This window comes from Solea solea, chromosome 21 (assembly GCF_958295425.1).
Source record: "Solea solea chromosome 21, fSolSol10.1, whole genome shotgun sequence".
In the NCBI taxonomy this organism is placed as follows: Eukaryota; Metazoa; Chordata; class Actinopteri; order Pleuronectiformes; family Soleidae; genus Solea; species Solea solea.
In genome coordinates, this window is record NC_081154.1 from 11,924,558 (window position 1) to 11,948,637 (window position 24,080).

Consider the following 24,080-nt stretch of genomic DNA (forward strand, 5'->3'; position numbering starts at 1 on the left):
TAGATGGGTCAATGACTTGTAATATGGAGAAAGGGGCCTCTTTCATTCCCACTCTGCATCTGAACCGCTATCCTTGCACAACGATAGTCAGTAATTTAAATGATCAGCTCAAGAGTAACGCTCAACTGAGGACAATCAAAAATACTTAGAGGGACACTTCCCCGAAAATACAGTTTTTTACTCATTTTCAGAGATATGTTTCATGTGATCATCAAACGGCCGCGTTTCCAAAACAACCGAGACAAAAAAAATTAAATAAAATTGACTATTAGTCCATGTCAAAGTCGCATCCTTCAAAGAAAATAAAAGCCATATGCTGCTCTTCACTGACTTGCTGTAAATTATAACAATTGTTTTGAGTAAAAGATCTTCAATAAGCAAATATATAATATTCTAACGCTGTAAGAGAATGTGAAATACACAAACACAGCAGCATCACAAGGATCTTAAGTTTATTCTTCACTTGTCCAAGTGGGGAAAAAAAAGGGACACAACAGCCCTTTTAGTAGTTATCAGCAAATGCTGCCATAGAGTGACACTTTCAAAACCAATAAGCAATTAAGCAAGCAAGAAAGAAAACAACAAAATCCCAAAGAATGGAGGTGTTTCTCTGTTTTTTTTTAGTTTATGAATCAAGGAACAGCTTCCAATGAACTACAGCTCTGCTGAATTTTAAAGTAAGTTGTTAAACAGCACATGTTGAGATGTGTGTGCGTACATTTTGTCTGCTGTGTTTGCACTTCTTTCAGGCTCAGTAATGGTGCAAAGCCCACAAACACTAAAACACTACTGTGCTGATCCCTCTCCACAGAGCATCGCCACAAACTTCAGAATGTTTGCTTCAGCACTCTCGCTCACTTCATTTTATGTCACCGAGCACTCTTGCCAGTACACGCTTAAGTTCCTCATATGATATTACATCTACAGCTGTAACCTTTTCAGGGTGATTTTGCTCCTCTATTTTGCAGAAATGGCAGTGACAACATTCCATAAAATAACTATCCTACAGCATTTATAGTCTCTGGTGCATCTACAGTACGTTAGGGACTTGCTGATGTTAAATCACACTGCCTGGTATCTGGCTCCTAAATATCTTATGTTGATTCAATTAGTGAACTTCTTAATTTTAATCATTTATGCATATAAGGTCAATACATTTTAATCACCTGGCACACTAAGAGGAATAACCCAAAGCAAATTTACACAAATTAAGAAAGCTCAATTATGATGAAAGGCCAAGTGGCATGAAATTAATTCACATTTCCATAACTCTCATGCTTCCTCCAACCCATCTAATTCATGCTCAGTGATACAACTGAATGAATATCTTTTATATGTGCAATGGCAAAAGAAAATACCAGAGAATATGATGAAATTCATCACAGACAACCAGTGAACAGCTGGTTGAGGTAGTTTTACTTGAACACCGACACTGCAGGTGACCAGTATGACCATTCGGATCTCTTACCTGCCAGGCAATAAGGTCTTTCAGCTTTTCTAGCTTCTCAACGTCCTCCTGGTGTTCCTGCATGTACTTGTCATTGAAGAAGGCCTGGGGAATAAGGAGAAGAGATACGGGAGTAAGTTTGTTTGAATGAATTGAAGCAAGAGCAAATGCAAAGGGGAGGGGGGAGACAAGAAGGAATGATGTGAAACTGTTTGGGATTCTTAAGATGAGCTATAGTTTGTCAAGACATCTGCCTCTCCGCCACAAACTGCACTGTTTCACTGAAATGATGAAGTGACCCGAGGGCAAACATTTCACATTTCACTCCCTGACGTATACGGCACAGTTTCAACAGGACCAATATGAATTTGATTCCAGGTGGTGACTTATGCAGGAAAACCATATGGCACTATTTTTTATTTTCTCATCAAACAAAAGATAACATTTTTTAACTTCAAACTTTTACTCCATGAACAGCTTTTGTGTTTCCGTGAATAGAATAGAATCAACAGGAATTACCACCCTACCATTGCAAGTCATCAGAAAACAGTCCGATTTAATTTTCTATCAATATCTGTTCACACTTACTATGTCTGTCATAAAAACCTCAAAGGAATTTAATACATTTATTATACGCATCATAGCCCAGGAACAATGTTGTCCATGTGAATTAGCACCAATTAAACTGTTGAGGTGTATAATTACCTTATTAGTTTGACCCAAAAAACACACAAACTAAAAACTTACTATTTAGGTATTTACTGGCTTTTCTAAACGCTCTCAACCACAAATACTATTCCCATGGTTGAGTTACCTTTCATGCTCAAATTACTAGAGCAAAAAATGAAAGGTGCAGAGTGTACTATTTTACAAAATCTCTTGGTGACGTTGCATATTGTAGCTTCCCTTCCTAACATGTAGGAGAAGGTATCTATGGTAGCCTTTCATTATGATTAAAACGCAAAAGGTCCCAGATGTAAATATAAAGGGCTCATTCTGTGGTAATGGAAACAACAATTTATACATACAGGTGATTGTACAGCCAAAAAAACAAACCAAAAAACATCAGTGTAAGGATTTTATGTTCCAATTTCATCTAAATCTTATACATGGGACCCATAAAGGACACTTTGAGAACAAATAAATCTCATGTTTTCACTGTAAGAATCATAGGATCGGGAAAATGTTCATCTCACAAACGTCAAAGTAAGAGTCAAGTGATACAAAGCAATAAATTCAAGAGTTTTCTCATGATCAATACCTTCTCATAGTTGGTAAAACCACCCATAACAGCTGGGTCCACAATTCCATTCAGCAGCATGGAGAGGGGGTTGATGGGAAGGTTGGGGTCAGAGAGATGCCTTTGCACCATGCTGCTGATCTTCTCATTGGTCAACTGCATCGTTTCTATGGCATTTTCCAATGGACTGATCTCCTCCTGCGCGGCAGAGTAAGCAAAGCTGTCACCAAATGTTTTCAGCACTTACCTCTTTTCGTATTGTACATACATTCATCACTACTGTCTATGTAATCCTAAGAATAAAGTATTTTATCTCCACAAACTAGGAGCAGGTTATTGGAAGATGGGCTTTGGAACCTTTAACTAAACACATAAATCATGGGAGGATAGAGAGGTAATGAATCATTTTTTTTTTTTTTTTACTACGTCCATACATAAACCAGCAGCCGTCAAATGAAGATGGATAGTGCATTGGTGTGGGGAATTTCAATTCCCAGGTAGACCAAATATGATTGGCAATTCTGAGGGAAGATAAATAAAAAAAAACTGTTGTGAATTACACTTCAGTCCAACTCAACACCAATTTCATTACCTGAAGGAATGGAAATTACCTCCTTGCATCCTGCTACTAAGAATTTTGAGGGAACATAAGTGGGCTGCTGAATAAATGTCAGATTTAGACTCCAGTCCACAAAAATGAGATGTTGTGCCAGGGAGACAAACCTCCAATCTGTGCCGGTATGTCTGAGGCCGGCTTGATAAAAAGCATTGTCAGATCGAAGGCTTAACTTGGTGAATCTCAGCCCAGTCATTAAGCTTTAAATAGAGAGTCTGACCTCAGGGAGTTGGCCTCTCTCTCTGGCTCATCTGAAGGGCAAGCTGCTCCTGACAGCATGTTCCAATGTGTCTGAAGGGTTCTACTCGGAATTAGTGTGGTATCAGAGAATAACACTTCAATACACAGAAGCAGGAGTAAACGGGGCGGGGGGGGGATCAAGTGCTTGTGGTGAAGCTGGAGCCCATTGTGCTGAGCTCAATACCCAAACTGCCCCCATGTATGTGGGTGTCATGTGATGGTATCTGAAAGCGATGAATGTGGGTCGTAAACCACCCTGGCTTAAGATAACCTCTGGGAAGAACATGTTCCTATTTCTTGAATTTGTAAGTGACTAATCAAAGCAACACATAAATAAATAACGAGTAATTGATTACAGAATACCTACCAAGGATGATTATTTAGTTTTATTAAGTATTGGGACAAAGGTCTAGGTTCTAATTGATACTGTGACGGAGAAAATGCCCAGTCCAAATGCTTGATTTAAATATATGTTCTTCATTTAGGTTTCAACAACATCAGCCAAGTACCTTACTTCTAATTGTCTTCAAGCTGCATGATAAATTATTGTGAATGGCTCCAATCTTGAGACCCTGGGGAATTGTGTTACCGCATTCATTCCAGTGACTGATCTTAGCCCAAAATGGGGACCCAGGGCTTGAATCGTCATTAATCAGAAGCTCTCCACTAAGATGTGCTACAGTAACCACTAAAAGAAAGACTTCACAATTCTCTAATCAACAGGTTTTCAATGAAGTAATAAAGATAATTCTATTCTCTCTCTTAGGTTTTGAACGGTAGTTTCACTCGCATTTGCTCTGCGGCGCTATTTTCTGTGGACACCAGATATACGAAGCGTCTGGTGATCAATGCGAGAGAATGTGTCCCGTTGTTACTCCTGGGAGCGGCACAACAGCATCCACAGGGCTGTCTATACTGCTTAAGTGGACAAATCATATTGATTGCCTCTGAGCAAGGCTGTAGATCCTAATCTGATTAGGAGGCCTGTCTGGCACACAGACCCTTCTTCTTCTTCTTCCTGTACGTACCGTGGAGACTGACTTGACTTCAAACCAGCGCAGGATGCCGGGGAGTTTGTATGCCGTAGAGTACGTGGTCCTCTCGATCCACATGTTCTGCAGACAAAATGACGGATAAATAAAAACACAATACTGAAACAAACTTCCACAGGGAGCCCACTGAAGGTCGGCTGGTGGGACAGAGGTGTCTCACCGGCCTGCTCATAGACAACCGAAATAAAATGTTATTTCCTCTAAAACATCATGGAGCTCAAATGACTACTTATCTCACAATGAACAATTCAAAACTATATTTTAACTTACAAATTATGTCTGTTGACAGGTTTATGAGCAATAGACATCAATCAATTTTCTACTATGACTGAGATTCCAATCAGTGTGACTGACATTACAGAGTTAGTCTGAGATGAGTAAAATACATCCTGCTCTGCTCAAGTGACACTAAACATAGAGAAGAACGTGACAATCCATCTAATTTATTCCCCTGCAATTGGCAACATAGATATTAAGTGTGGACACAAAGTATTTATTAGACGTACTAATAATCCAAAGTCAACAGCTGCACAACACAAGGCAGAAGGATTTAGCATGTCAGCCACTTTATTTATTCTGGATCTTCATCCTGTGTTTAAAATAAAACAAAAAGTACCTCTGATACATCTGCTACGCTGCTGGTTTACTCTGTAACAAACAACCGACTGTGGCGTATAAAACCTCAAACAATAATCCAGTGGCATCCCAAAATAAATTGCAAGACAGGAGGAGCAATATTGAGAGAGAACACTCTGAACACCTGGTCAAAAGAGATCTAAATGAAAAAATAAATCCCTTTCATGTTGTTTGCTGCATCTCAGCCTCAAAGATGATCATTTGATCATCATTCTGCTCATATTAAAATGTACCTTGTGTGTGTGTGTGTGTGTGTGTGAGTTACACCAAATTTCCTTTCAGGGAAAAGAGGCCCCATGTCATACCAATTACTCAAAAAGCAGTGGCTGAGCCCTGAAAATTAAGTGTTTACACACATACACCTTAGTGTGTGTTTTTTTTTACTATAATTTCAATACCAAGTAACCTTTATGTTAACAAACTAAATATTACTATATTTCACATAAAAGAATAAACCATTTCAATTAAATCGGACAAGTTAAGACATGGCAGAAACAACAAAAACAAATAAAAGGCACAGCAATTACCGCAAACTCATTGTCGGGGTCCTTCTCTCCCTTTCTCACTGGCCGGGAATACTGGAATTTATGGACTTCATTTACTGTGTAGAAGCTGTGGAGGGAGAAAATCAGCACCTGAGTAAATTAAAACTGTTATGGGCAATCTACAGCTTGATTCAAAGGTTGATTGCTTTGCTTCGGGTCAAACACAGGACAGGCCCCACTGCTGGCTACCTCTGCCAGGAACTGTGGTATTTAGCATACTAGTTTTGACTAGATGTCTAAGACATGGCCTCATCAACATAGAAAATACATTATTTTGCGGAGGCACAGATCGCAGAGGGCCCCTGATGTTAATTTGACATGTCAGACATATGGAGGTGCTGCAGCGTATGTGACAGAGACACACAAGACTTGCAGGGGTGATCTTAAAAAAATAGAAAAGGTTAATAGACTTTTAACACAAGGTAAATGGTGGTGTTACAAAGTGGCCATAGGAGCAGCTTTCTGGGGCTTATACATGGTCCTGCAAATAGACATAAGTGGCTTTTTTTCCCCCCTATCTCTCTTAGCATCTCTCTTGTTCCTGGAAACCTACACTCACACTTAGGGAGAACAGTACAGCTCTATTATGCTCATAGAGCATATTAGATTACCAATTCCTAAAACCATGCTATATGGTTCAAAGAGCATGGTTTGACTGTCATGTCAAACAACTATGAATAAAACATGACACGACTCTGTGCTGTTCCAAAGCCACTGTCCTTTTCCATTTTAGTGGTGTGTGCAGATGTGCTGCAACAACATCAGAACCCCACACTTTTGTGACATCCTACACAAAAACGTTGGGCTAAGTCTTCCTCACACCTCTTTCACACTGAAAATAGCCAGTAAACCAGGTGAAGCTGCTTAAAAAAGATGTTTAACACCATTTCCATTGTCAGCAGTTGTTCTGCTCTCTGGTATTTTGTTCACCCTGGCGTGTCCTGTGGGTGACTTGTGATGTCACAAAAGTGGTTAGTATTTTGCATCTTTTATTTATTTATTGTCAAAACAACTGTTTAGATGAGCTGATTGAATAAATGACATTAAGCTCATCCCAAGTTTAAAAAAAGTATCTCTGTTGACATTAACGCTAATGGTTATATGCCCCACAGGGTTGAGCTAGAAATGGCACATCTCTGGCAAACATAGAGCAGAAATCTGCATCTTCACCGGGGTCTTATGTTCCCACGAATGCCGATTGGAGCCGAAGCCGAAAAACCTGTGTGCATTGGAGAGTCATTTAACCAAGTTTAAAAAGGTTTATTTGGACCCCCCATCTATGGGTGTTGTGAAGGAAGACATGAGGACAGTTGGTGTAACAAAAGAGGACACAAGGCATAGGACAAATGGAGGCAGAGGATCCAGTGTGGCGAACCCTCTATAGGGAGATGCCTTAAGAAGAAGATTATAGACCTGTCAGACCTGGTAACATCCAATCACATGCAGACAGTTCTAAGTATAGTTCTGAATGTACATGTATGTCTGCCAGTCTACCTTAACAAATCACAATCAAGCTTCTTGAAAAGTGCTTTATAAATACACTGGATTGGACTGGAACGCCCATAGCTGCCTACAAATAGTCAGGAAAAAACCCTAATAATATACATTGATGTGGAGTGATTGGAATGTCATGGCAAATGCACAGAAAAGAGGCAAGAAGAGGAATTTCAGTGTGAAATCAAGGTGATTTCAACCCAGTTTGGGCATCAGTAATGCCAAAAAATGCTTCTCTAATGCTGGGCCCAGTGTTTATGGATTTATGTGTGGAAGATTTACTCCTATCTTCTCAGCTAAAGCACAAGAATCCAGATCTGTGCATATTTAATCTCCCCACCTGTTTATTTCCAAAAGTATTGCTCAATAATTACTGCGTTTATATTCAATTCATCTTGCAATAACATATACTTATTTCACATTGCCATTTGACACAATTTCTGGCACTTCTCAAAGCTCATTTGTTGATTTATTTATAACCGCTGCTACAATATATACACTGATCAACAACTGGTTTCTTTTTGTATTAGAATCGTATTTCATGTTAAAGTGGTGCTTTGAATGACTCAGTTTTCCCTGACTTTCCCACAGACACACAAACACGTTGACATCAGACCCACCAGAGCCATGACACCACTGTGTGTTTGAATACAGGACAGGTCTCAAGTTTCACAGGAGATACATCAGGTGTGTCCTATTTGATGCTGTCCTCATGTGATCACTGAGGATGGAAGGGTCTGACAGAGCCATAGTGACCATTACATATTCCCTCCTGTGAAAGGTCACTCACTATTTCACGAACACGATGAGGACCATTTCCATATTAGCTGAAAAGTGTGGCATTAATTAAAAAAATAAAAAATAAAATGTAAAAAAGACTTTGAGCCTCTAATGAACAGAGAGGCTCTAATAAACAGATTAACAAAGCAGCATTAAATCATCTGCACTAGGACCTTTTACATGTCATTAGCTGGTAAGCCAGAGATGATGGTCTGCACAGAGTAAGGTCAGAGGAGGGGATGTGCTCTGCCTGCTGTTGTGACCTTTGGCTCAAACAGCTCAGTCTAATTACTATGCACCGTTGATCTTTTGCAATAAATGAAAGAATAAATGAGAATATACAGAAAGATGGGGACAAAGGGAGAAAGACACCCAAGAAAAACACTGAAAGAGCTGGAGAAGAGTTGGCAGAATAAGACACACCACCAGACAGTTGATGTGGAACAATCTTCAGTGACTCTCTAAACACGGTTATCTGATGTAGGATATTAACAGTTGTATATTCCAGTCAGAAACACTTAGCAAACAACCCAACAGACTGCTGAAGGGATCATTGTGGGGGAATGTGACTGATGCTGCAGGCCTGCGATAAGATCAGTGCCCAGGTATATTTGCCAAAAGGATTTTCCAAGTAAATGTCTTCTTTTAATTATGTCCAGTGATGCGCTGGATGGCGCTTCAGAGTGAATTTGCACAGCTGAGCGATGCGGAGCATGGCTGGCGTACAGATTGGGCAAATAAGGATTGTATGGGACCCAGTGTTTGCTGTGGACCTGATGCATGACACAACGGTATTAATGATGTCAGAGAAACAATGTTGTACTTGGCACAGTGACTGATAGCAGATGGCTGCTGCAAGTTAATGACCACAAGAACGACAAAAGGTCAAACGCTGTTTGTTCTGCACAGACACATATTTATATCAAGGTTTAATGGCCTCCCCCTCAGCAGTGCTCAGCACACCATACTGCAAAAAAATCAGTGTGCACGTCTGCATGTCATCTTAATTGTTTTTGAGTGACTGGAGAAAGTAAATTGGATTCAGCTGGATTGAAATGCATGCTGTGCAACTTTTGAGTTATCATGCACCGTAATTCTGAAGAAACAAATGTGCATGGACGGGATATCCTGCTTACCTCACTATTTGTTCAGAGACAGGCTTGTTTTGGAACTTGGCAGGCAGGTCTAGGATGGGTTTCACTGTGAAACACTGGATGTCTTAAACAGAAACGTCAAGGATATAAATTAAACTGAACTGAATTCAACTCAGGTCCTAAAGGTGATTATAAATCAATACAATTGTTAATGTTCAGTGAAATAAAATTATAAACCATTTTCCTATAATTCTCTCAAGTAATTTCCAGTCATACATAATAATGCAATTTTGTATAATATCCATTATTTTCTAAGCAATGTTTTGATGGCAATGGATGGAGAAATACATATATTACAAATAAGATTAGATAAAACGGATGTGTCTTAGCGCTATAATTTCCTCCTATCTTTACTATGTGTAGTATCAAAACATTTCTGTTCCAGCTATGTACAGGCAGCATCCAAATTAAATGTAAAAAAAAAACTAAACAAACAAAGTGATTAAATTAAATACAGCTAAAACAAATGATTAATGCAGAGGATACACTGTCCAGAAGAACACTTGGTGTCCTCGCTGGGTGGTGTGGTCGTCTTCATCTTCTCTGCGTTGGGGAACTGTGTGAGGAGACGTGCCTCAAAATCCTCTCTGCGCTCATACTCCTTCCCACGGTAGATGAACATTTTGTTCTGGAGGCGGAGGACAATCAAGAAAAACAGTGAGACCTCGGATCTCTGTACATAAAGGCACGCACACAATCACACAAGCTTGGTGTAAATTAGCAGACATTATGCGGACACAAGGTACATTGGCAGTATTGACAGCGAACAGTGTCATTTCATAGACCATTTCACAGGAACATTAGATCCAGTAGTTGAAAGTCAATCAGAGATGGTAGAAGGGACTAATTGGGCAAGTATTGTGGCTGGGTTAAAAGACATTATCATAATATCCACAGTAAATCCTTACAAATGAGCTTGATGGAAAGTTTTTGGCACAGATTCAGAGGGGGAATCTCCCAAAGCACAGATTCTGCTTTGGGAGAGTGTTTCTGTTTCAGTGCGCTGTGAATAGCTACTAACACTCATTTACTAATGGTTGCTCCTAACTACTGCTAATGGTGACGTCACCTACAATGGATCACACGTCCCGCCAGTATAAAATCAGTGTGGTAGGATAATGGCAGCCAAGGATGGGCCATCTTCCCATCTAGACAACTTGATAAGAAGGCTTACTATAAATAACTAGCTTCATTCATTAGCTTAAAAGGGACATTACACAGCTTGAAAGTCGGGATCTTCTCTAGGGAGAATAGCATAGCAGTTTTTCTCCTTTTCTTTCATAGATCATCACTACACAATAACTCAACAAAAGCGATGTCCTTCGTACACATGTCAATTTCCCAATTAATTTAGGGAATTGCAGCCAAGAAATATGCCTGGGGACATATTTCAAATCTGCTTTGACAGATTGAACAGTTGAAAAAAACGAATGATTTCTAGAGCCATCCCTTTCAAATACAGGAGATTTCACTAAATCTGCCTGACAGGTTCAAGGTTCAAGGTTCAGGACAATTCACTGCCACAAATTTCAGCTTGTGAACAACTGCTAGATTTGCCTTTAATTTATTATTCCAAAATCATACAACTCTGATCAATCAATAGACACTGTTTTCTTGAGTCACAGGATGGTGTTTCTGAGCATTCTGGTCATGTATCTCATTCAGTCGTGAGGATACTCATTTTCATAAGCCTTAGACATGGAGTAGATGGTTGTGGGGATAAAAAAAAAAAAATGGTAATTGGGATGTCAATTCATGCTAAAATGGTCATTTATTGCTCAACGGGTGGGTAAAAAGGCAATTTAAGAACATAGAAGAAAAAAAAAACAGCAGAAGTACATGAAGCTGCAATGTCATCAAGTTAAGGTCTTTGCACTGCATGGCAGGAATATGGGTAATGTAGTACATGAGCTAAACAACTGCAGAATAACAAGTAAACCATCCCAGCCTGGTAAAATATACGGATACTTTCTTCAATCAACTGCTGAATCAGGTAAGATCAAACCGTCAAAAAGCCTGGAAAAAAGGGCTCATCTTGTTTTATGCTAAAACAAAAAGAAATTATGTGAGAAGAGTACACAGAGTGGCCCTAAAAAAGTATGAGCGGAGAGAACCTCTGTTTCTCTGAGTGTGCTCAAGGGTCTGTCTGAGGAACATTTTCTATGATAGAACACGACAGCTCATATCCAAGTGTCTTCAAATGTGGTGCGTTTAGATACATATTTCAAACCAACTTTCACACACACACACACACTCAGCTGCTCTTTAAGCTGGGTGCTCACAGGAAACCCAATACAGCGATTAAGCAATTTGGGGAAAGATGGGAAGGAGAAGGGAGTGAAGGAGAAGTAAGCCAAGTGATGTTATAAGAAATCTGCCTCTGAAACACAGAGAATATCTTTAACAAAAGCTTTAGTATATATATTTATATTTTAGTATATATTCTGTGCCCGTCTAATCAATTTTTGTGTTAAAAGTCAGACAAAAGTCAAAAAACACTGGGTGGTTTATACATATATTTAGCGTCTATCACTATTAACAACTAATAAATCAAAAACAGCAAAAATTATAAGCTTTTTGCATCAAATCCATTTTCAAAAGAGGGAGTGAACAGAAAATAGCTTTATCAGACAATTGATTTCTTACATAACTGACTTTTTCCCCGACGATCGTGCAATGCTGCAATACAAAAGCAGTTGTTCTTGAAGCAAATACACTCGGCACTATATTTATTTTAATGAATAACTCATATACTCATATACAGGCACTTCCAATAATTATGAAATATATCAACAGGGTGTACAAAGAGCCCTTGTAACAGGAAAATGTAAGAGCCATGATGAAAGAGAACTGACTCACTTTATATCCCCTTTGCGTTTTACGTTCAACAACACTTAGGAAGATTATAAATGTGGCTGGAAAAAACAAGGGGGGAACTGTATAGCAGTACATGTCAGCGTGGACACTAATGCATATCTACTGTAGCAGACGACGAGCCATGATTTAAAAAACGATAAAGGAGTAAATGAAATGCAGATTCATATTGGCAAAGGCAACCTTGCATACTGAACACTAGCCCAGTTAATTTCATGCAAGGCCCTGCTGCTGCATTAAGGATACAATGTGAGGAAAAAATGAACTAAAAGCTGTTGTCTATCGATGTTTAAATAGTCAGGAAGGGCTTGTTCAGCTCACCATGTCTATAAAGGATGTGAAAGCAGTTCGTAGGAGCACATGGAGATCAGAAAGTAACAAAACACCCTTGTGAAATTGCAATTTGCTCAAAATGGACTGAAAAGGTATAACCATAGGACCACCATTCATGAAACGGTGCCGTTAACATCTTATTTTGTGTGAAACTGAGTGATGAAAATGGCTTGAATCCTGAGACAGGAATACAGCATCTTTAGCAGCATGTCGCTCAGTGGCATAAAACAGCTATAAACAGGGAATACACTTGAAGTACATGAACCATCTTTTATCAAGAAGCAAACACAAAACCAAATGTCACACTTATGTCTCACTTATGAAATCTGATATGTGGAATGTGTATAAAATATAACTATAATCACTAGCCCTCCTCTGCATGTGACCAAAGCATCTTAACCTTGCCTCTCTCACTTTATTTCCAAACTGTTCAACCTGAGCTGTCCCTCCAATTTGCTACTTTCTAATCCTGTCTATCCTGGTCACTCCCAACAAAAACTACCACATGACTCACTATCATTCACAAAAATATTCTGTCTTGCTCTGACTAAACTTCATTCCTCTTCTTTCCATTGCTTACCTCCACCTCTCCAGGCTCTTTTCCACCTGTCCCTTACTTTCACAACAGATTACAATATCATCTGCAAACAACTTAGTGCACACAGACTCCTGCCTGACCTCATCTGTCAACCTGTCCATCACCAATGCAAACAAGAGGGGGCTAAGAGCCGATCCCTGATGTATTCCCACGCCTACCTTGAATCCATCTGTCACTCCACCTCTCATACATGACCTTCATCACCCCACTCCCAACTTCCTCATACAATTCCATAATTCCTCTCTTGACACCTGATCATAAGCTTTCTCTAGATCAACAACGACACATGCCTTCTTTACATTTCTCCACCTGCACTCTCAAAGCAAAGTGGCAGCTCAGACACAGAAAGAGGCCAATATGGAGATATCTAATACCTGTTCAACATGGTCTCAATTTGTGATAAGCTGTGATAAGATTGGCCCGATTCCAGCCACACATTTCAAAGGGGAAAACAGATCAATTCAGGTTTATTAGTGAAATATACTTGAATAGGATTATACATTGTCTTTGGGGGACTATTTGGGGTTGCTTTGGTGGCTCCAGTGACCCGAGACCCTCATGTGAGAGGATAAGGTGGTAGACAATGAATGAATGGATGGATGAATGGATGGACTAGCAATCATTAGTATCAATCATATCAACATTTGTAGATTTGAACATTGTGTAGTCATTTTAATTAAGTGTTGGCACTTAAAAACCATGTTGGACATGAGCTATTTGAGACAAACAAGACCAGGCTCCTGTCTTAATGAATGGGGAGAGCGAAAACTTAATTTCTGATAGTCGCTGGGACATTGTGCGGTTTCTAGACATCCTCCTTCAAGACACAATCCAGAGATATGACACCTTTAACATTTGCCTGATAGTCCATCTAACAGTCGCAAATCAGTTTAAATTATTGCAAACCTGAACTGCAAAAACACAATCGGTAGATACATTATCTGGTTCATGCGACATAATGGACATTTTTATCCATAATGACTCTTCTTTGTAATATTTGACTATTGAATGTCATTTTAGAAATCACGACCTCCAGCGTACTGCGGCAAGAACATTTGGAGAAAAGCTCAGCCAAAGTAAGCAACGTTAATCCTGGATGTTTTAGGATTACAAAAGAATTTGGCAGCCACAAAAAGCAATTTACAGTGTGACCATGTAAGTTTCTTTCACATTCCTTCTCCCCGTGTGTTACACACCATGCTCACAGCGTGGACAAAGTTTCAGGGATGGAATTATAGCAGATTTTCCGGCGTGATCAGAATATGAGACCAGCTTTTGTGAGGAGATTTTAGAATAAACCAACTGATCTGCAGACAGAGTGACTTAATTAAAGCATTAGCGAAATACAGACAGATATGAGGTGCAGTTAAGGAGGGAAAGCTAAAGGAGCTGGGAGAGTTAGACCATGAACAACAGAGGGAGAGGGATAGGGACATTTTAAGTCAGAGCATTCTGCTCATGCGAAGCAGTCGTGCAAAAGGCATATGGACTGCTGGCCAAGGCTGAGAACTGAATGAGCAGTGGTAAACTAATTGATAATCTGTTTTGACAAGTGGAACACCCACGCATGTGTGGGGTGTTGAGAGTTGTGGGAGATGCACGTTGATGTGTGTACTCACTCGGAGGAAGGAGGGGAACCCCATGCCGTAATAGCCCACGGCAAAGTAGTCTGGTTTGGGCCGAATGACCTTTACTATGTTCTCATAGAACTGGGCCTGCTTTCTCTGTTGAGGGACACAATAATAAACAACGCTGTCACGTCTTTTCAAATGAATCTTTGTTTGATTATTTGACATCAAAATTTTCCAGTTGCCACCTTTCATAGCTATTTCAACGACGGATTTGAATCTCAATTAAGCAAACAAATAAATAAATCAACATAGTGCAATCTCTTTTTGCTAAAACAATAACACATGCTATGTGTCTAAGTATATTGGAATTACTCTTTTGTCTTTGTTTAGAACATAGAAGCAGTAGTTGAAAGACATGACTTACCAAGGATGCACTGAGCTGTTCAAAGTCAAACATTTCATTCTCATACTGTTCAGCCAGTTCCTTTCCCAAAATGATTGCTTCCTCCCACATCTATTGGGCACATAAATAGAGACAGGTAGTAAATGAATCAATTGTCAAGAGAAAAAAATAAAGCAATTCTTTTGTGTCAGCTGGATAACACAAATTAGCTACCATGCAATTACTATCAACATTACTCTTTTAGAAATAAATAAACGTGAATTAAAACTCAGTTGCCATCCTCTCAGGAGAATTACATTTATTACAGTGATTCATTTCAGCTTGAGACTCATCCAGTGCAGTGGAGTGGTGTCACAGATAGATGGGAGCCACTCAAACATGTTGAGAGGCTTCTGAGTGGCTTCCTGGCAGATTAGACTGAACTGAACTGATCTGGGTCAGTCTGGATCAAATCCAGACTGATACTCAGATCAGGCTGCCATCAGTCCCAGATGGTGACACCACCATCTAGGACTGTTTTCTGGATGACACTCTTAAAAACTGTCCTTGGTTCATGCCACCGTCTCTGGAGTGTTGATGTTGTGTGCAGCCACTGTAACACTTCCTGATCCCTTTGACACGTGTGCGTGTGTGATTAAGTTTCTCCAGGACTCTTTCAGTTTGCTACATCTCGCTGGGTGACAGTTGGCTCGAGAACCAAGCGTGGTGGCTGCACCACAACACTGATGACACATGCAAAAGCCTTGGAACGTCATCTCTGAGAAGCTCTGGCTGCAGTTCTGCAGACCCATTCCAAGCTGCACTTATATAATTTTTTACTCTCCCCTGGAATAAAACATGAAGTTGATGGAAGAACAACACAACAAACAAGTCTGAGGCAATTTTACCTGACCTGCTCCTCACACCACAATACAGAAATGGTACAGAAGAAGTGGCATGAGACAGTGGAAGGACAGAAAAAAAAATTGTGATTATGTATAACTCTGAAAACAATCTTCTATTCAATATTTACTGTATTACAGATTAAAAAAAGATGTACTACATGGGATAGCATTTTTTTAAACTTATCACAATTTTCAAACTGCCACAGAAAATATAAAAGGCATAAATTAGATGACAATGCTCAAAAATGTCATCCACAGAGAATAGGATTCATCACAATTATGACCATTCATCTACATGTTGTGTGCGTGTTTGTGTGTCCCAGTGCGTCGCTCTCACCTTGCCCTTATCGAAGTAATTGATAATCTGCTGGTAGAGCTGATCCTTGAGCTGACATTGCGTGCTGGCCTGGTAGCCATCTCTCTGGGTCAGGTGGGCTGCACATGCCTCGTCTGACCACTGCAGGCGACAAGTTGTGAGTGGGGTTGAGTGGGGTCACAACACGGTGCAATACAGTACAGAGCAAAATGTGATAACAAGTGACAAGAAATCAATTGCTGACTTATAGCCAATGCAAATGGATGAGACTGATGTGTATTCCTTTTTAAAGCTGCCCTGCTCTCTGGCAGGCCAAGATTGAAACTTAAGACCTGGGCAATGAAGCAGGCATCAATACATATTGAATGGTTCAGAGAGAGAGTGTCAATGCAGTTCTCTGCTTTCTGTGACTCTTATTTTATTTACCACAACATCCCCCACAACACAAAACAGTGCTCAGGTGTGCTAGCCCATGGAAAGTCAATCTAATGACTCATAAACAGTGGCACACAAGGTCAATTTGTGCAAAAAGAAACAAAAAAAACTTTAAATCTTTACACAGCATAGATTAAAATGAGACTTCCTCCTGATTAGCCTTTTAGGTCAAGTATAATCCTATGTATCCTGTCACGACTGATCTATTACCAGATGGCTTTAACTAGGATTCTGCAGTGTTGTGGGTAACCTGAAGTGTCTCTGAGAAAAATCTGGCAAAGTTTTGCCACATTTGAATAGCAAAGCTGAGATATTTGCATATTCCTGCACTGGAGATGGGTTTTTTAAAAAAAAAAAGAAAAAGTAATTGCTATGCACATTGTTGCTGTGGCTTGAAGAGGGACACTGGGAGGCTTTGGATCAAGCTATTGATTCTTTTACAGCTGGACTGCAGCAGTTGAAAGGTAAAGGGATCTCCGTTTATTCATGGACGGCCAGTGACAAAATTTAAGTGCTGATACATCTCTGACAACACTCAAAGTGATTTAAATTTATCTGCTTCAGGTACTCTCCTGGAAACCTAATTATTATTACAGGGAGCCTTTTTTACTCTGTGAATGGTGGTGGAAATATTATTAATGTATACAACACTCTTATTTACATGCAGCTATGTGGGAACAGTGACTTCAGAGATGACCTAAAACAGTTTATTGGAGAATATATAATTCAATGATAGATGACTAACACAAAAAGATAAACTCATTTCCACCATATAGTGCAATTGAGTCCATCACTACAGGTATGCTATGATCAGGAAGGCTTTCATGGAGATGAGCAGAAGGAAAAATAATAACAAAACAAATCCTGCAAACGCTGCTCAGCATGGAAAATGTGATTCAGTCGATCTACACTCCCCTTTCGGGACCTGTACAAAGGCAGCTATTTATGCAAATACAGATAAGACACTGGGTGCAACCACGTTAGATAAAAGGCAGAGAAGAACAACTCCAAAATCCGGCTATACTAAACCCCAACTGGGAACAGACACTGCAGGTTTCTTTGTGTGAGGGGTTTTGTGTGTGGGTGAGCAATATTTTCTTTGGCTGGAAACAAAAACTTTTGGGGCTGAGAGCAGGTTTACATTTACAAGGTGTAATTTTAAAAGAAATAATTCACAGCAGCGTATAAATATGTATCATATAATTTAAAATATCACTGCTCCGAGAGGGCGGTGGAAGCTTGTCCATTTTTAAACCAGAGAAGCCTTAAACCATGGGATTCAAAGTAGACGATTTGTCATTTCCAGTCGACAGAGAGGACAGTAAAAGTACATCTTTATCTTGCAGCACCTCAGGTACCTACAGCTACAAGTCCTAGTAATTTTTAGGAAGGATCAGATACTAACAATGATTTGCACCAATGACTCAAGGGTAAAAAGATGCTTCTCGGCAAATCTGGGCTCTTAGCAGCCATCTCAATGCCACGGTGGGAGAGAAGGGATCCCGGCCCATCTTTCTTAGTCCCGTACACATTCAAATTTTAAGAAACACACTGTTTAATGCCTGAGGTTCAATAACATCTGCCTGATTACAGCTTGAGTGAGTGCGGGTTGCACACACACTGTGCTGCGTGAAGTATTTTGGCGAAAAGTAATCTCACATTGATTTGTCGGTAGTGTGTCTAATTGTGTACCTTGAGCAGTTTGGCGTGTAGCAGCAGAGTGTAGGCGGCCTCAGTGTAGTTGTCGCACTCTTTGTGGAGGTCGCAGAGCTTATACAGGTACCTGGCAGGAAAGAGTAATGATTTATGGGTAATGTCTGGGAAGGCCCTCTCACAACACACAGAAAGGTTAACTCCCCCAGAATAATGTGTCTTGACAACCCTCTCTTTATTTTCTTTTACAACAAATAACTTTTGGCAGACAGATGGAAAATAAAAAACTGTGACAAGATTGGCAAGATTGTGGGAATGGGAATTACTTCAACAAAATTAAATTTTTTTATTATTAAATATTTAAATATTTGAATGGTGTGCAAAAAGGATCGACTGTCCAGAACGTTCTTCATTAGAACTTCATCTTACCTGATGTACATTTCTTCTCTATCTATCTCCTTGTAAAAGTTCTAGAGGAAGGAGAGAAAATCCATTAAAATGTGTTCAGTGAATCATGTTTGAATCATGTTTGATGTACAATTCTAGAAACAGCTTAAATATGTTCAAGAGAACAATTTCCTACTGGTTGTGCAACCAATTCAATCTCTAAACTATGGATGAATAAAACGGCAAGTACAATCTAATGGAAGGTATCGACTTCAGAAAAAGAAAATGGCTGACATCAGAGTCGGAGTGGAGGGTGTCCACACGATTCTCTTTGCCAAAACTGAACATCAGTATTTTATACACATCACGGCTCTGAGAGAACATGACTTGGATAAATGTTGAATGCAGGTCGCAGGTCAGTAGCCACAAGTCACGTGAAACCACAGTGACATTTTGCTGCTTGACAGAGGTGAGGTGTCTCAGGTGAACTGCTCTGTGATTACATCTTAATGCAACGTGACATCAGGTGATGGGCTGCTATTGTTTCCAGTCGGCCGTACGACGCAGTGCTTACTTTACTGACAATATTATGTACCTGTATACAATGCCTAGGGCGTTCTGTTAAGAGTGCTTGCAGGTGGGTATTCAGAAATTCAAAACAGCCATCTTACGAGCACGTTGACGGTGCAGCTCATGCGGTTTTCCTTGTTCTCATCATGCATGATGGTCCTGTAGTCCAGCAGCCTCTCCAGCAGACGGACCACGAGCGTGACAAAGTTCTCGCCGGTCTTTGCCAAGTACTTGTGCTTCCTGCAGTGCTCCAGTAAACTAGTGTGTGTTGTTTGTGTTTATTTGTTGAGTGTTGGAAGTGCAGAGGGTGGTTTGTGTGAAACATGTGCATGATAATGTGAAGGAAGAGAAGCCAGGAGCAGAGAGATAAATAAAAGATCAGCATGTAGACAAGATTCGACTGTTAATAATAAGAACCGCTGAAATAATTTGAGGAAACATTCTTTCATTTGCCAATTACAGCATCTAAAGTTAGCATCCTGCCGAACTGAAAGCACAGATCACAAACTGTGATGAGGAGTCGTATGATCATCAGCACGCTGTGATTATTTTGAGGGGTGCAATGTTGTAATTAGCATTATCTAACTCGTGAGAGGCTCAGGCATAATCCTGTCCATTAATCAGCACTTACATTTTCTGAAAGAGAACTTTGTACTGCTCGTCTCCGCGGCCCCCCTCCACCTCGTGATCCAGCTTGGTGATGATCTCGTTCTCAAACTGCAATTAGACGGAGCAGGCGTAAATAATCAGTGTAGCTAATTTTTCAATTCATTAACGCCATCTCCCTGTCTCACTTTCACCCTGCATCTCGGCTGAGCTTTGACTTACTCCATTCCATCATGCAGCCCAGCTGGCTTGTGTTTTCTGTTCATTATAAAAGCTTTTCTTTATCTCCCTTAATTTGGTTGGATCAAAGAACATGGTTTACACCACGAGACACATCCCCTTTTCCTTCTGCTTCTGTTTTTTCTGTAGTGGCTGACATTGATTTCCCTGCTATTTGTGTTTTGCAGCTTTCAATTAGTTATTACACCTATTTCTCCATGTGCTCATGTGCTGGCAAACAAGAAAGAAGAGTGAGGTAAGACAAGATACAAATGCTGATTACTGTTAAAACAAGGATTTACAACAAGCCCAGAGAAAGAGACACACCCGGGAGGAGTGAATATAAAAACAGACAGTGAGCATAAAAACAGGCTGGGCCAGAAGACAATGATCACATTTCACTCAGGAAAAGAATAAGAAAGTGGGACACACCTTCAAATAGACAGATCCTGACTGACACATTGACTTATTTAGCAGCATTCTCTCTCCATCCACCTCAAACAGGCTGCACTATAGAGTGTAGCAGTGGCGCAATGGAAGCGAAAATCCCATTTATTTTCTGAATAGATTGCAATTATCGGCCATAATACTGGAACATCAGAAGGTCAATTCATCACAAGCTATGAGGCTGCCAAACAATGTTAGTCCATGTGATATCAAATGCATTTTGTGAAAAATGTGTGTTAGCTAGGATTAGTATGTTTGCCACAGTGCGGCCATGATTTTTAATAATTTAAACTAAAATACACACAAACTATAACATTTTAAATGAAATGTTAAATTCAATAATAACAACTGGAAGACTTTGCGAAGGAATGCATCATTTTCTGGCTGAAAATCTATTTTTTTATGGACTCGATTTATCTCATCGCTTATTAAAAATGTCGATGAAAAAAAAATGAATGGGAAATTTACTTCTGCAACCAGAGCCCTTTCTAAAAGGGGGTTCTCACTGTTACACGCCAGTGGCAATGATGATCTCAGCCCAGGATGCTGGTTAAGCAACCAGACAATGGTGCTTCATAATTTGATAATATTACAAGAGCATACTTTGGAAGTCAACATAAATATCAAAACGCTGAAAACAGCCTGAGACATCTTATGGCAGAACAGCTGTAGCCAAATGGATTTTCTCATGCAGAAAGGCTTAATTTTGCACTGTAACAAGCCATGACATTGATTTTCTCTTACCGTGGCTGTTGATAATCGCAGCACAACAAAATGAGATTTGCAGAATTACAAGTAGGCTTCAGACTATGAAACTTTTTTACATGGAGTATCCCTCTGCATTTTACATTTTAACTCATATGATTTCCCCCAATAACACCAGTGGATTTTTTTTTTTATTTGCTGCAATTATGTAATGCTTCAGAAGACGCACCCGCTGGAAGCTGCAGGTGAAGTGGAACTCGCACTGCATCATATCAAAGAAGATTGGGATGGTGGCCTTTCGCAACTCAATCTCAGGGACGAGCGTCATCTCGAGGATAGGACCCACCATCTCTGGAATGAATCTTATCTTGTGCGGCCCTGAGAGACAGGACATGGAAATGAATACACATGATGCCACACAAGTGCAGTTTGGACAAAACAGGTACAGCATGTTGATCGTAACAGGGTATGAATCTCTAATGTGCTGCAACATTTTGAAGTAGCAGTATTATCAAGTCTCCTCTCATCCGAATTCTCCATAACAATCACATGGTAAACAATTTCAAGCCAAACACAGTAGGTAACAAAAATAGCAAGGGGCTCATTAAAAGCCCAGAGAATGAGTCAATCTAATCTGATGGAAAGCTTTAATTAAGGGATCAGATGGTGTGGGTTACAATTAGAGAACTTTGAAGAAAACACAGGTGCCCAAATCTAACACCAAAATCCCTCCACTGACAGTCTCATTCCATTGAGACTTGATTGCATTCTGTCTCATCATGCATACAGCTAATTAACACATTATTGTCTATATTTAGCCACTATACTGTTCTGGGTTGACTCGTTGGCTGTGAATTTGGCAGATAATCATAAACATAAATTGAGAAACAAGTGAACACAAGTTAATTGCAGGCTTTCTACTACAAATGTGATATAATTAATCCTTAACAGTGACTCCAATCAGAAAAGAAGAAGTCTTTCTTTGGCGACATGACAGTAAAACTGAATATAGTATTAAAAGTGATTAAAAGGTAAAAGAACAATTACCAAGATTATACCACATGTCCCGGATTTCAAAGCCAATTTGTCTTCTCATGTCCTGGTACCTGAAACACAAACATAATTAAAAGTAGTTACATAAGTTAAATCATGAAAAAAGAAAGGCAGGAATAATTTGGGGGAGAATTGCACACTGATTGACTAAGAAGTCTCATCTCTGTCTGATGTCAAATCCATAAGCCTATAATTTTATTTATTTAACCTTTATTTTACCAGGAAAGTCCCATTGAGATTAAAAACCTCTTTTTCAAGGGAGTCCTGGCCAAGAGGCAGCAAACGTTTCTCAGTGACAGTTTACAGAAGGTGATTAAAATTAAAATTTAAATTAAAATAATAAGACCATGTAAACACAAAAAACACAATTACAGTGCTAAGACCAAAACTGTAGTGTGCAAATTTAACACAGAAGTCAAATGAATTCTACTGTTCAAAAAATGTGGTTGTTCACATTTCACACATTTTATTGCCCCCACAGTCAGGTCTGATAGTATTGCTTGAAAGAGCCCGTTTTCAGGTGAAGGTTGCAGCATTCAAATAATATTCCATTGTTTCTGCTCATAAAGACCAACACGAAGGCAGAATAATATCAGCAACAACAAATATCCCCGAACGACAGACACTGCGGCTTGAATTATTTCAGTCTCTGTGTTTTTTGCAATGCAAATGCACTTGAATAAGTTACATCTGCTCAAAACAAACACATATGCTGCTGGTTAGCAGACTGTCAGCATTGGTCTACCATTTCTTCACTTGGTGCTTTTAAACACACAGAAACTTGTGGACAGATGACATGAGGCTTAGTGTTTAATCACCCAGTTTTTGCTGATATTAGACCTCAGAGGTCAACTTGTGTACAGTGTCCTTTAAAAAACAACGTTCTACAAAAGAAGCTGGAAGGATCCCTCCCATCATGACTCTTTGTCTAGCTTTTATGATCCAGGGCATTTAAGCTGATCTGCTTTGCCATGTCGAGGTGGTGAACCAATCCCCACGGCAGTTTGAGGCCCGTATCCCTGCCTGTCACACTGTCCCAGGTCACAGAGAGGACAAACAGTGGAGTGGAAAGGACACAGAAGCGGAGACAGACAGTGAGTGATGGAGAAACTAACAGGAGAGGAAATAGCAGGCAGCGAGGCAGAAAGTGAAACTGGTACTCTGAAACTGATCACATGAAACAAAAATAATGACTTCAGTTCTTTCAAAACAAGCTGATAAGAAAAAGTAAGTAAGTTCAAGCCTGTGATTGTTTCGAGATCAAGAACAATAGTGGAAGATAACAGTCTCAGGAGAACTATTCCTGACCGTTGCTCCTCACCCTTTTTCCACTGGCCTGTTTCGGGCACACTTAAACTGCACCATTGCATGGCGAGAAGTAATCAAATGCATTTTCACCGGTGGTTCACCACAGGGAAGACCTGCACTAAACCACAATATTGTGTTTTTGTTGTGAAGCACTGCCAAACTATCACAGTTTGTAACTACGTGGCTGACCAGCCTGATATAAACAACCAGAATTACCACCATCAACCACCAACGTTACAAGCATCATAGTTTCACTTCTCCAGGTTTATGAATTCTAAAAAAATGTTCAGGCTCAGGTTTTATGAGGCGATCTTCATTAAGTGTCAGCACATCCAGCAAAAGTTCCATAGTGTTGCTTTAATTAAGCCACCTGTTCTCATTCGGTTGACAGAACCTCACAACCTTGTACAAAATCTGCTCTGTGTTAAATATGAATGGCCTCTTTTGCTACTCTTTTTTAATTAACTATAGCAAGTATGTGTGTAATTGCTGCTACTTTTCTTCATTAAAAACG

The 24,080-nt window shown here is 39.8% G+C and overlaps 1 protein-coding gene across 2 annotated transcripts in view; it reads right to left on the bottom strand.

The window, feature by feature from the left end:
• dock1 (dedicator of cytokinesis 1) overlaps positions 1-24,080 on the bottom strand; it is a 170,564-nt gene that overhangs the window by 14,175 nt on the left and 132,309 nt on the right. For both annotated transcript variants that reach the window (XM_058620599.1, XM_058620598.1), the window contains exons 32-46: positions 22,253-22,311; positions 21,435-21,583; positions 19,860-19,945; positions 19,330-19,486; positions 18,701-18,741; positions 18,311-18,401; positions 16,205-16,324; positions 15,005-15,094; positions 14,629-14,733; positions 9,691-9,832; positions 9,187-9,268; positions 5,759-5,843; positions 4,572-4,658; positions 2,709-2,885; positions 1,469-1,552 (exon numbers count right to left, since the gene is read on the bottom strand). In XM_058620599.1, the coding sequence (XP_058476582.1) occupies positions 1,469-1,552; positions 2,709-2,885; positions 4,572-4,658; positions 5,759-5,843; positions 9,187-9,268; positions 9,691-9,832; positions 14,629-14,733; positions 15,005-15,094; positions 16,205-16,324; positions 18,311-18,401; positions 18,701-18,741; positions 19,330-19,486; positions 19,860-19,945; positions 21,435-21,583; positions 22,253-22,311 (1,555 nt within the window). The remainder of the gene's footprint in view (positions 1-1,468; positions 1,553-2,708; positions 2,886-4,571; positions 4,659-5,758; positions 5,844-9,186; positions 9,269-9,690; positions 9,833-14,628; positions 14,734-15,004; positions 15,095-16,204; positions 16,325-18,310; positions 18,402-18,700; positions 18,742-19,329; positions 19,487-19,859; positions 19,946-21,434; positions 21,584-22,252; positions 22,312-24,080) is intronic.